The sequence below is a fragment of the Spinacia oleracea genome, chromosome 6 (genome assembly GCF_020520425.1).
Source record: "Spinacia oleracea cultivar Varoflay chromosome 6, BTI_SOV_V1, whole genome shotgun sequence".
Taxonomy (NCBI): domain Eukaryota; kingdom Viridiplantae; phylum Streptophyta; class Magnoliopsida; order Caryophyllales; family Amaranthaceae; genus Spinacia; species Spinacia oleracea.
Window position 1 is genome coordinate 28,615,967 of NC_079492.1, and position 12,859 is coordinate 28,628,825.

Here is a 12,859-nt window from a genome sequence, read left to right on the forward strand (position 1 = left end):
TGACGCACCCCTCAAGGGTGTGTCGTAATGTGTCCCTTTTCGATGATTTAACTGCTTTCCTCGCCCTTTTTATGAACTGTTAAACTAACCTAATCTGATTGTTCTATCACGCCTAACAAATATAATATTTTTGGGAAATCGGATTATCATGCTAGGTCCCTTAATGCTACTTAAATCAGATAATCACGATCGAATTAGTGTTATATGTTGCATATTGCTAAAATCAACTCAGATTAGTTTAATAGTTAATGCATGTCCCTTCAATTATTTATGCTGAGCTAGTAAGGATATCCTGCCTCTGGAGTTATCGACGAGCGAAGTACTCCTCTCGGTAGTTACAGTCCCCCGAACCCTCAATCTCTACCTTGCGGGTGTATATTGAGAGATCCCCACACCAGGGATCACAAGGGAACCTACGGCCGTCGTGGTCAAACATAATTGCACTCCCTTTATGTCACGATAACCGGGTTTTGTCAGTTTTTCTCATTGTCGTTAAAAACTGAATGGCGACTCCTATATTACTAGTCAATTGGGTGTATACTCACAGGAAATCCAATTACACTTGATTGAATAAAAAGAATCGTCACACCCACGAGGGACAAGGTCACGCATTAGCCTCGCGCTTTTTCGACCCCCTCACAGTGGCGACTCTGCTGGGGATAGTGAAGGAAATACTCGTGCTTGTAGGTAATCAAAATAGCCGAAGGGTGAAACGATCCTACCCCGCGTTTATTTCCCCATCAAGTTGGGACGACCTGAAAATCAGCATATTAATGTGAACGGGCAGAACTGCATAACGAATCTCGGCTCCCTCGGGAGTTGGGACTAAGGATACCTTTTTTCGCCAATAGGGGGGTGCATACGCCGCGCATGTTTCCCACTCGGTACTTGTGCAGGTAGTACACCTCTCCCGAACCCAATCGCTCGCCCATTAGGTCCCTCTCGCCTGCATGCCCCCTTGGCTTGCACTTGCGGGTTGGCCTCTTGAGCGAAATTCGTCTGTTGAAGACACTACCTCGACCGGGGCATGTGTTGGATCTACGATAGAAGCGGTACCAAGCCAGGCGCAAATAACTACCCATAGAAGCCTATCATAAACTACGTGACATATTTAATTTTCAAATCCATGTTTGTAATGTAGTTATGTGTAGCGAACTATGTGACTATGTTATGGTTGTGCATACGAATAATGCTACACAAATAATCCTAGAAAAACCAACGACCTTAAAAATTACCCAAACATTCATAAACCAATTGGCCAAAGAGTTATACCAAAATACGTGTTCCACAAACCCGAACGATCGCCACAAAAATAAGCGACGCTCGGGATGGCCAGTAACGAATCCGACAAACGCTGCACAACGCGTAAGGACGTTATTAGGCAAGCACGCAAAATCGAAGTTGCATAAACAAAAGTAGACGCAAACAGAAAACGAGAACCAGCCAGGGACGCATTTTCAACGCCCCTGGCTGGGCGTCGAAATTTCTCACGCCCACTGCTGGGCGCTGAAGTTGCTGCCTGGCCTTTTGGTCAGGCACAGCAGCCTCGGTGCCCGCGCATAAAAAATATACGTAGCAAAAAGAACTTTTCGAAAAAAATTGCTGCGAGGGCGCATGAAAAGGCACACTAGTAGAAAAAACCCTTATTGCAGCGGGCTTTTAAACCCCTGTTGCAGCGTACATCGTATGCTGTAACTGGGGGGCCTGCAACAAGTCTGACCTTGTTGCAGCATACAATGTTCGCTGCGAAAAGTACTTTTTTGCAGCGTACATATATATGTACGCTGCAACAAGTGTCAAACATTTGGCCAAAATCTTGACTTGTTGCAGCGTACAAATTCATGTACGCTGCAAAAGACCCCACCTGTTGCAGGGTACATCTATTTGTACGCTGCAACAAGTCTGAAATTTTTCTAAATTTTACACCCTTGTTGCAGCGTACACATATATATGTACGCTGCAACAAAACACTTTTAGCGGGAAAATTTAATTTTGTTTAGGGATACCTAGAGTGCCTTGCACCAAATATAGAAACCTGTCACAACAATAATAGAATATCGCAACCTGTATAACAAATATAAAAACAATAGGCTGTTGTTTTGTATAAATCCCAAAACCAAAGTGCACGTACCACATACATTTAAATATATGTACGTTCCAATTTCAACGAACGCATACATTTTAATATAAAAGATTGTTCTATTATATCTAAACCAACTCGATCAAGCGCCCAGGCCAATAACAAATACTTGCTGGTAAAAAACTTAGCCCATTGCTCACGAACCACATCAATTTCCTCACTAACATAAGGCGCATTCCTCGGAGTATATACCTTTACAAAAATAAAAATAAAAATTAAGAATTAGATTAAATGCAAATTAAATATCACACTTTAACATTCAAACAACTAATGACAATGTCCTAAAAGTCTAGAATACGAATCAAAAGTAAGGAAAATGTCATTTTAGCCTAAATATGACCTATAACGATTCAATGAGCCTTAAATGTGCATAAATAGATTGAAATAAGTTTTAGAAAGTTAAAACTATGAATATTAATCATATAATAAGAATAAAATGAGTCCTTATGTTCTTTAGTTCAAAGTTGGGAGCGGAAATGTCATTTTAGCTCTAAATATGACCTATAACGACCCAATGAGCCTTACATGTGAGTACAGAGATTGGTATGAGTTTTATAAAGTTAAAACTATGCATATTAATCATGTAATAAGAATAAAATGATTACTTAGGTTCTTTAGTTCAAAGTTGGGAGCGGAAATGTCATTTTAGCTCTAAATATGACCTATAACGATCCAATGAGCCTTAAATGTACATAAATAGATTGGAATGAGTAATGTACTTTTAGAAGAGCAAGAAACATGAAAGTTTCACTCAGTGTTTCCTATTAGTTGTACTAGATCGGGTACGGGAACGTTAATGCTATGCGCTACCTAGTTTGGTTTTTTTGTTACAATTTCACTTGGAAGTAATGGGTTGATCTTAATTGCAATTATAATGGATAAAAGTGTTACGATGATGATGATTTTCTCAATACCAAAATTTCTATAGTTCTACTAGTCAATGTTTTGCTGGCATGAGAAAGGTTTTTTCATAAAAAAAATTAAAATAGGAAATTCAAACAAATACCAAAATTCACATGGCATATTGGCATGACAAAAAAGATTTAAGGCCAACCTAACCTTAACATATGTGTCTGATTCTAAGACCAAGCAGCCCGCTCTGCATGTTTATTGTAGACCAGATATACCACAAACTCTCCATATTAGGTTGTAGTTGTAAATAAATTTTGTTTAAAAAAGTTTCAAGGATGAATCATCAAGTAAGGACTGAAGTGCCTGCCCAGTCTATCACTATTAGGTACTAGCAACTTAGCAAGGTTTTTTGTTTTGATGGTGTATATAATTGCTGATCAATAGTAGCTAAGACAAACAGAACTATGAGCACAGAATTACTGATACAGGCATCAAATTCTCATAAGAAAATACCTGATGGCCGGTCTTCTCTGATTCTTAGATTCTGTCCGGCTGGATTCAACAAGTCATTTACAACCTAAATACAAGAAAAGTAGGACAATATAAAGGCCAAGTTAACCAAGCCCAAAAGAGTACCAATCACGTGTACCGATTTTCTATTTTAGGATAGCAGTTTACGCGGTGGGTGGGTGGAGGGGGGGATCAGTCAACATTGGTTCTCACTTGCACTGACAGGGTTTATTTGTATGTCTGCAGCTTCTAGAGGGGATACTTTTCAATCTATTTGAAACCAGGATTCAGAATTGTGGAAAGTAGTCAGTTAGTAAAATTTAGGAAAGGTGTCATTTCTCTTGAAATCAGGTTTAGTTTGTATTTAGTGCATTTCACCTTGATTATCATTAATACAGTCATATCCTTACATATTCTTCCTTCAATTTCTCTTCTGTCCATTGATCTTATTGTCTTAGGTCGATATCTATGCTAATTCATACCAACAATGTAACCCAATTTCAAACCAAGCCATACTAAAACAATATGACAGATAACAAATACTTTTTTGCAAATTGCAATAGACCTGAATTCACCCGCCTAAATTATACACAATACAAATGACCCATTTTCCTGGTCTAACAATATGACAGATAACAAATACTTTTTTGTAAATTTTCAAGGCATATGAGGGCACAATGTTTTCTACCACACCATGTGTTCAATATGTGTCTTCCACGGTTCATGCTAATATAAGTTCATCAATTTAAGCTCAAACAGAAGGCTCGAGTTCACAAGAATTGCAATTCACCTGAAGAGTATTAACCGAAAATTCAAGTGCGGCTTTTGTCTCTGGGGGCCCAGTCTGTATGGACAACAAAGTCAAAATCAGATACTACAAGGAACTCATCTGCTAAACTTTCTAATAACCAATGCTTAGAGAGAAGAAACACGATGTAGCTACCTCAAAAGGAAACACCAGATTCGCCACATTGCGCATAGTGAAAGCATCTCCAGGTTGAATTCCAAGAATGTTAGAAGGGAAAACTCTAGAAGCTGCACAGGCAATCACTGTAAACTGTTCCCAAAATTGTCAGTCATCAGTCTCAACTTCAGTCCTGAACAGAAGTAGAAATGAAATGGGGGAAAAAGTGAGCAATGTCAAAGTGGCAATCACATAATGTAAGAGGAATCACATAATGCAGTTATGAGCAGGAATCTTCGCTTCACGATAAATAATAAGCCTTAAAGCTTGGAGCAACTTTAAGTCTATATTCAAAGTTGGAGCTGCAACTGAATTACATGCTAAAAGGGTACAATTACCTTTGTTTTGCAGTCTTTGCCTTACAATCACAGATTTCAGAAAAAAATCGTCTTATTAAATCATGAGCTGGTAGTTGCTGGTTAGCTAACATTATAGTCGGCGCTCTAGAGCTCTCAACTTACCTAGCGTATATATGGGTGACGACAACGTTTGATATATTAGTTGAAAAAAAACTGATATGCAAGGATCAGAAAGATGTCTGTTGGAGAGAATGATTGCTCAAATACTACTTCATTAAACTAAACCTTATTAAGAGTCTAAGACATGATCAATGCAAATCATTATCTTTTAAACTAATAGTCATAGACTTTTAAACGGCTCTGAGTCCCTTTTTGCACATCAGTATCTTAATAGTTTAGCTACCTCTGCCAGATTTTGTAAGCACGATGCCAATCAAAATTACACTACGGTGATGACCATTAAATCTACCAGGGAGTATTTACCTTCCTAGAAACAATTCTTCATGCAACGACTATATCTTAAATCATCTATATCCATACACCAAAACCTTAACAACAAATGCAACACCAGTCAACATAAGTACAGATCAGTGCAGATCAGATAACAAATAAGTACACATCAGTGCAGATCAGATAGCAGATCAATGCAAAACAGTGCAGAACAGATAACATATCAGTGCAGATCATTGCAGAACAATGCAGATCAGATAGAAGATCAGTGCAAAACAGTGCAGATCAGATAACAAATCAGTGCAGATCAGTAAAAACCGTGCAGATCATATAACAAATAAGTACAGATCTAGTTTTTGTACTTTAACAATCAATGACTGCTTTTAGCTTTCTTCTGTCTTATTTCAGACTGATTACTGTTTCTGTTCTAGTTTTTGTGATTTTTTTTCTTTCGGTATACAAATTTAGAGTTTTTAATTTCCATTAAGATCTTGTGCTAAGCACTTGCAGTATACATTTTGCTGCAGCTTCCTCTTGTTTCGCGCAGTGGAAGAATTCGTAAGCTCTTATTGGAGGCAAAAGATTCAAAGGTCTCAAGGATTAGCCTCCCTTCGGTACCAGGTGGGTCAGAGGCATTTGAGCTAGCTGCCAAGTACTGCTATGGGATCAATGTTGAAATCACACTTTCAAACGTAGCTATGCTGCGCTGTGCAGCGAATTTTCTTAAAATGACAGAGGAGTTTGCAGAGAAAAGCCTTGAAACCAGAACTGAGGTATATCTAAAAGACATAGTCCTCTCAAATATATCAAACTCCATATCAGTCTTACACAAATGCGAGACACTCTTGCCTATAGCAGAATATATTAACCTGGTTAACCGGATGATTACTTCAATTACCAATAATGCATGTAAGGAGAAACTCTGTTCGGGTTTACTGAAACTCGAACATAATTTCTCTGTAAAAGTATGTTATCCCGGTTGAATACATAAACTACAGAGGGTGCACTTTGAAGTGATTGCTTCTTTTCAAGTGATCTACAGCTAGCTTTACTTGCAACTACAACGGTGAGTTTAAAAATTGCCAAGAAAACTTTAAGTGACATGCTTAATTCACTTCAGATTATTGTACTATACCCATTTGTCAAAAATGAAAAATGTCATAACCTTTCCAAAGATGATGTCTAAGTTGTTATAGATATCACATAATAATCATCTCTAAATAATACTAACCAGCCACGATGACTCATTTTGAAAGGTTGGCATGATATCCAGATTTTCTTGGTGGATGAATTGCTGAACTAAAGCAATCTTTTCAGAAAGCTGTTCATCAATCTTTACATCATCAGGAAATGAAGCGAAAACACGAGTAAATAATTTTGTCATGACATACTTCTCCAGTCCCTGCAAGTGAAAGTTAGCCAGGTTAGATATAAAGAATACAACATTACCTGACTTAATACACAATAGGAATATTTATATCTCCAGTGGAAGCATTGATCTCATAAACTGCACTTACTGCAGTCATGTTTTTCAACTGGTTGATGTGTGTTTGAGCACTTTTTCAGTAGTTGCCTTAGTTTAAGGTGGAAGCTCACTGGCCACTTTGTTGCTTTTGTTTAACATTATCAGAATTTGGAAAGGTATTAGCAAATGCAGATTACAAAATGATTAAAAATACATCCAAGAGTCTAGCACAAAAGGGCCCGGGAACCCATTCTCGCCACTAACATTATCAGGATAGTTTTTAACGTCTGTTACAAGGGGTAGTAGGGTTTGAGTTGAGATGTAATTTCAATTAGTTATTGACTTTTGGGCATTTGAGGAATTTTTTATTCTGCATTTAGAAATTATACTTTGAAATGGATACGTAATTAACACTCAGTATCTCAGTAACAGATAGAAAATTCAAAAGTAGTTGAGAAATATATGTAGTAACCAAGGAAGAGTCACTGGTTTCAAACAACAATAGCTTTGGGGAACTAAATCAGACATACACAGACATTAAAAACTGTCCTGTAAAGCCATATAATACTGCAATTTCATTTCTTTATTTCATCACCTATCAGTCTACCACAACCTAGATAATCTTCATTCTTCATTACATTAATTAACTACCCTACAATTTATTCGGATTTCCCCTTCATCACCATTTAGAACACCAATCCTACCCATGGCCCCCAAAGCATCAGCAAACTTCCATATTGGCAAAGAATTTCCAAACTACGGCACTATCCTTTTCTGGATCAGGAGGTTTTTTTGAGAAGGAGACAATGAAACTTCCAGAAGCAGAAATACCACTTTAAGCTTAAATTTCAAATTAAAACCATCAATTGTGCATCATTATGAAAACTGAATTGCAGTAGTTTTCCAATTAAACTCATAAACTAATGTGTCAACTTAAAAAGCACTCAAAATTAACAACAACTAACATAGGTAGCAATAAAGTATCAGGAGAGAGAGGAAGAAGAATGGAGTGTCGTACCTTGGGCTAGAAACAAGCAGCAACAATGGAGGAGAGGGAAGGGGAGAGCAAGAACATAATTAGCTTTCACACCAACGAACAAGGAGGCGGCGGAGACGATAGAGCGCCGTTGCACCCAACAACCAGAACACGTGGCGCAAGCCAGGGGTAAAAGAAAATTGAATCGATTAGTTAGGGTTTTGGGATTTTAAATCAAAAACTTATTAAATCAATTGAGGGAGAAATTGAAATCAATTTACCAATTAGTGATAGATTGCAAATGATGTTGTGTTGGTGGCCACCATTATTGGCGGCGACAAACAGAGGAAAGCCGAGCACGGAGGCAGGACAACACCATCAACCACAACAACGCAATAACCATCGCAACCACCGCACCAACAGCGTCGGCATGAAGGAGGTGGTGGCTGGCGATGTAGAGGAACGAAGAGAAAGAGTGTTCGAAGTGAGGAGAGGAGAACGGGACGCGAACAACAGAAATGAAATTTTGAGATGCGGCTTAGGTTTTTTCGTTAGGGGACGACGAAGGGAAAGGTAAGGGAAGAAGAAGGGAGTTGAGCGCGAGAAATGAAAATTTGAGATGCGGCTTAATTTGTTCTGAATTTTTTTTACCCGGTTATTGCAGGGGGCGTTTAAACTGTACGCTGCAACAAAAAGGGTTATTGCAGGGGGCTTTTAAAATGTACGCTGCAACAAACGTTTTTGTAGGGAAAAATTAAATTGTACGCTGCAACAACCCTTTAAATGGCTTGACCCGCGTTGACCGACTGGTTGTTGAAGCTTATTAATACATGTACGCTGCAACAAGGGGGGTGCAACAGGGGTTTTTTCTACTAGTGGCACTCGATTCTAAAAGCGACTAAAAAATAAAAATAAATAACTCTTTGTGTCGTTGTTAGGCCTCCTACGACGACAATGCTCGGCACCAAAACCGAGCCAGCTAATTGAAATAACCTTGAATGTCACATGGGCAAAGTATTAAAAAAAAAAATGTTCAAATGAAGTTTTCAAGAAAAATAATGTTCGAATAAAAAAAAAAAAAATCCGAGTCTAGACTAGGCTATGCCAAAGTACAATCTAAATCCTAAGTCTTAGTTGTCTTATCCATAGAATCGGTCCTAATAGTTGGTGTCGTTCTGCAAACTAAAAGGTTAAACCATATTGAGTCTCCCTTCCTAACATTTAAATCAATGAGCACCCATATGTAATTATCATCCCTTACTAGGAATCCACGGCCTCAATACTCTCTCTCACCAATAAAAAGAATATATTATAGTATTTACAAAATGGAAACAATCATATTCTGGAAATCATCCCCCATAGTCGCACAACCCCAAAGTGAACCTAAGGTGTTAATACCATTGGCAAAGAAAAAAATTAATGGCCCCAAGGCTTATAATCACATTGGGTCACGACTATCATAGTCCTCTCGAGTCACTCGCTCCTTGAAATACTACTAAGTACGGACTAAAAGATTTTCCATGAATGCAACATGACCAACCATGAAAATACCCAAATCGGCATACCATAAGGCTACCATTGGGGTAAAGCAATACACACTAAGAGAGAAGCTGCACTAATGATTCTAGTCTTGCAAAAATAAAAATTCGATCTCCCCAACTAACTACCTTGCCAACATTAAGCAAAATGGCGCATGACAAATGAACACCCAAGGGTTAAAATCTAAAGTGTCAACCAACGAAAGTTATGGTCCAATTAGCCTAAGTCTGAGAGTCGCTTGGTCAAGTGTTATAGGTTTATGCCACACCATTATTTTGAGTCTAGGCCACCTCCTTGTATTCATACACGGGTTATAATCAGAAAAATTAATGAAGGTTCGAGTCTAAATCACAACTTCCAATTAAATCCCAGAAACTGGAGTCTGAAAAGAAACAAAAAAAATTATTTTCGATGTAATTCTTTCGTTAAATTTCAATAAGGTAAAAACAACATTTTGAATCAACGCTATTTGCACATTTTAAGAAACGACTAAATACGCTTGCAAAGTAAGACAATTTAAAAGGTCCACCCTAGGCCCACTAAAGCTAAAGGTCCACCCTAGGCCTACTAAAATTAAAGGTCCACTATAGGCCTACCAAACGAGGCTCACTTAGTCTCGCCTCGTGACTCAAAGACCACAACCATCTACCTTTTAGCCCAAATTAAAAATTGAAGAATTTATGTTGGGGAGGAATCCCAAGAAAAAAAGAAAGAAAAAATAGAAAGAGAAAAGGGGGAGCGAAAAGAGCAAGCCAGGGAATACTTATCCCGTAGTACAACATTTACCTAAGTAAACGAAGGAAAAGAATTGAGTCAACCAATCCAAATCATAAAATTCTACGATGTCTACCCTTTCCAATCCTTATGCTCTTAGACGCCTTCGCTCTGGGGTCCCTGTTCAGCTCATTTTAACCTATCCATGTTCTCATTGCCATGACCCAAGAAACCATTACCTCGACTCTTGTTCTTGAACTCGTTGTCAACCGCAAACCACGCACGGCCATTGACACGTGCGTCATACCCCTTATTTCCAAAACCTGCTCTTATACCACCATTAGCATAACGACCATATAACTTGTGTGGATACATCCTGTTGATATACCCTTGAGCCGTCCCCATGCTACTCATTGGCCTTGGTTGATGTAAACTCGTGTGAGGCGGTAAAATGTGAATCCTAGCAGATGTAATCCTCATGCTTGACCAATACCTATACAAATTCTCCTATCTCATTCAACCCATCTTTCAAAGCCGTCTTGAGTCACAAACAAAAAAAAAAGGAAACAAATGAAATGTGCAAAAAAATAAATAATAAAATGTGAATAATAAAAAAGCGAACTTTGCAAAGAGCCTATAAAAATTCGTTTAAAAAGAAAAAGAACACTTAGTGCACAAAATGATTCACAAATATTTGGCACAAAACCAAAAAATCTGCCCAGATACCTTTTTCAACGCCCAGAGCTGGGCGCCGGAATCTTTAGCGCCCCAGTCTGGGCGCTGATTCTCTCTGCTTGCCAAATTTTCTCCAAAAGTGCTCGTCATTTTATCCGCACATACACGGAAAAATAACGAACACTTGGAGGGGTACAACACGTATTCAGATATACGTACCAAAAATACATGTACTCAAAAAAAAAATTATGTACTCAAAAAAAAATATAAAACAAATTTTTGGCTTACGGCAAAGCGGCAGATTAATATAATAATAAACTTCACTTATTCTACCGTTTCAAATAATATGTTTCCACCTCAGAACATACTTGTTTAAAATCGGCATTCTATGAAACCATTTTCTAGGCTAAGAACTACGCAAGACCTGATTCCAAATTAAATCTATTTAAGGCGGATACGTAGGCAATCCATTATTCGGTCCAACCAATTTTCAAAAATATTAAAGCCTAGAGAATAACAAGAATAAAAATAGAAGTCCCTTATTGAAATTTAATTACTTGCAACCCAAGTCGAAAGAAAAATTTAAGTCAAAGGAAGAATCCAAGTCACCAAGATGCCAAAATTAATGAGCACACATCGAAAAATAATAAAGGGCACGTACCCTTGCCAGAAGGAGCACTCACACTCCTAGGCACTTAGGCAAGACTCAAAAGACCGCTTTGCCTCAATTGAATGGGGCTAGCGCAAGCGTCCATGACCTCTAAAGTACTCGACTTGACCCTCCCTAAAGCGAACTAACTCACTTAAAGACTTTCTTTCACCACTAGACACAGTCATGATCGCCAACAAGTAGTAAAGGCAGTAGGCTTGCAATAAAGAGAATTGTTCTACGGCATTGCCCCATCGTTCCTTCGAACTCAGGGCACCCGTTCATGGTAATTCAAATACTTGCGAATCCCCTTTGAAAAAAAAAATCAGACATTGTCAATAGGACTTGGCACTTAACCAAGGCTCACCCTACTCAGACATGTGACACGGACATCTAAAATCGAAATTTAAAAAAAGCATCGTTAATGGGAAGACATAATAGCAACTGGGGGCTAAAAGATTGAAATGAAAGAGCTAGGGAGAGAACTAGGTATACCTTGACCTTTTGTACGGACATACGCCAAGTAAATCTAAGTCGATTTGGAAACGGTTTATATTCCCGCAATTCTGGAAAAGATGGCCCTAAAAGCCTAAAGCACATGCCAAACGGGCACAAGTATATCTTGACGCCTGCACCCTGGCTTCCAGCAAATCCTTAGACAGCATTCCAAAAATCGTAAAAATATTTTGATTCACTCAGGTAATCCTGTACGAACCCTTCTATAAGTCAACCTACTTAGGACACCTCGGATTGTACACAGTAGGACTCGGATTTAAATAATTTTCAAATGATTTTTAAAGACTTCTTCGGACAAATAAAGTGTCGTTGGTTTAAGCTTAGTGTGCGTCCATCTCAACGTTGCAAGTGAGTCAAAAAGATTTTTAAATATGATTATGGGTAAAGAAAGGCACCTAGCTTTTAGTCAAGGCACACTTCAACATGTGACTACCTTGACCATGGCAATGTCGCACAATACGACATTTACAAGAGAAGTAGCAACTGACTACTCGAACATACCCCGCACTAAACGAGTCTGGTTCAAACTATTCATGATCCGTGTCACCATGAATGCATAAAAACGTATGCAAAGCATTATAGCACCAAGCCAATCCCGTAGCTACAATTGGGGGCTTGAGAAAAACACTCTAAAAAATGCTCGAAATGACGATTTCATCGCAAATTCTCGGCGCTAATGCTATACATACATCATAGGGGCACAATCCTAAGCTTTGATCGTGTAAAATGAACCTTAGAATGGCTACAACCCTTCCCAAATTCTAAGCGCTACTTAGAATATATAAAGTCACCCCACTAACAAGGGTAACTGAAAATCGCGAGTCACCAAAACTCCGATCAAACTACTGCACCTAACGCTCGCCCTATAAGCACCCGTTACACAGCCTACCTCGTTCCAAAGCAAAAGCAAAAGAAAAAAAATCAAGGATAAGAACCGTCAAAATATACCCAGAAATCCTTTTTCAACGCCCAGAGCTGGGCGCCGATATCTTTGACGCCCCAGCCTGGGCGCTGAATCTTTCTGCTAGCCAAGTTTTGCCCAGATATAAAAATAAGAAAGAAACACCTATGAATCTTCGCATCGAACGAAGTAATAAGCCGTGCATACCC

At 38.6% G+C, this 12,859-nt stretch overlaps 1 protein-coding gene across 3 annotated transcripts; it reads right to left on the minus strand.

The window, feature by feature from the left end:
• Positions 1-2,078: 2,078 nt before the first annotated feature.
• Positions 2,079-8,283, minus strand: LOC110798541 (beta carbonic anhydrase 5, chloroplastic-like). 3 transcript variants are annotated; one of them, XM_056833672.1, is made up of 6 exons: positions 7,938-8,283; positions 7,699-7,761; positions 6,447-6,617; positions 4,446-4,559; positions 4,293-4,346; positions 2,079-2,332 (listed from the first exon to the last, which is right to left on the minus strand). In XM_056833672.1, exons 3-6 carry the CDS (start codon positions 6,597-6,599, stop codon positions 2,141-2,143), a joined length of 513 nt encoding a protein of 170 aa, XP_056689650.1. In that variant the 5' UTR covers positions 6,600-6,617; positions 7,699-7,761; positions 7,938-8,283; the 3' UTR covers positions 2,079-2,140. The 3 variants fall into 3 exon arrangements, with proteins under 3 accessions (XP_056689650.1, XP_056689651.1, XP_056689649.1); XM_056833673.1 differs by lacking the exons at positions 7,699-7,761; positions 7,938-8,283 and adding exons at positions 3,506-3,569; positions 6,733-6,844; XM_056833671.1 differs by lacking the exons at positions 7,699-7,761; positions 7,938-8,283 and adding an exon at positions 6,733-6,844.
• Positions 8,284-12,859: the final 4,576 nt, after the last annotated feature.

Bases quoted from the DNA above. Each gene is read 5' to 3' on its own strand.
- LOC110798541 (XM_056833671.1), bottom strand. The intron at 4,560-6,446 runs GTTAGTATTATT...TTTTGGGAACAG, and splicing joins AAAATGAGTCATCGTGGCTG to TTTACAGTGATTGCCTGTGC. The intron at 4,347-4,445 runs GTAGCTACATCG...TTGTCCATACAG, and splicing joins ATCTGGTGTTTCCTTTTGAG to ACTGGGCCCCCAGAGACAAA.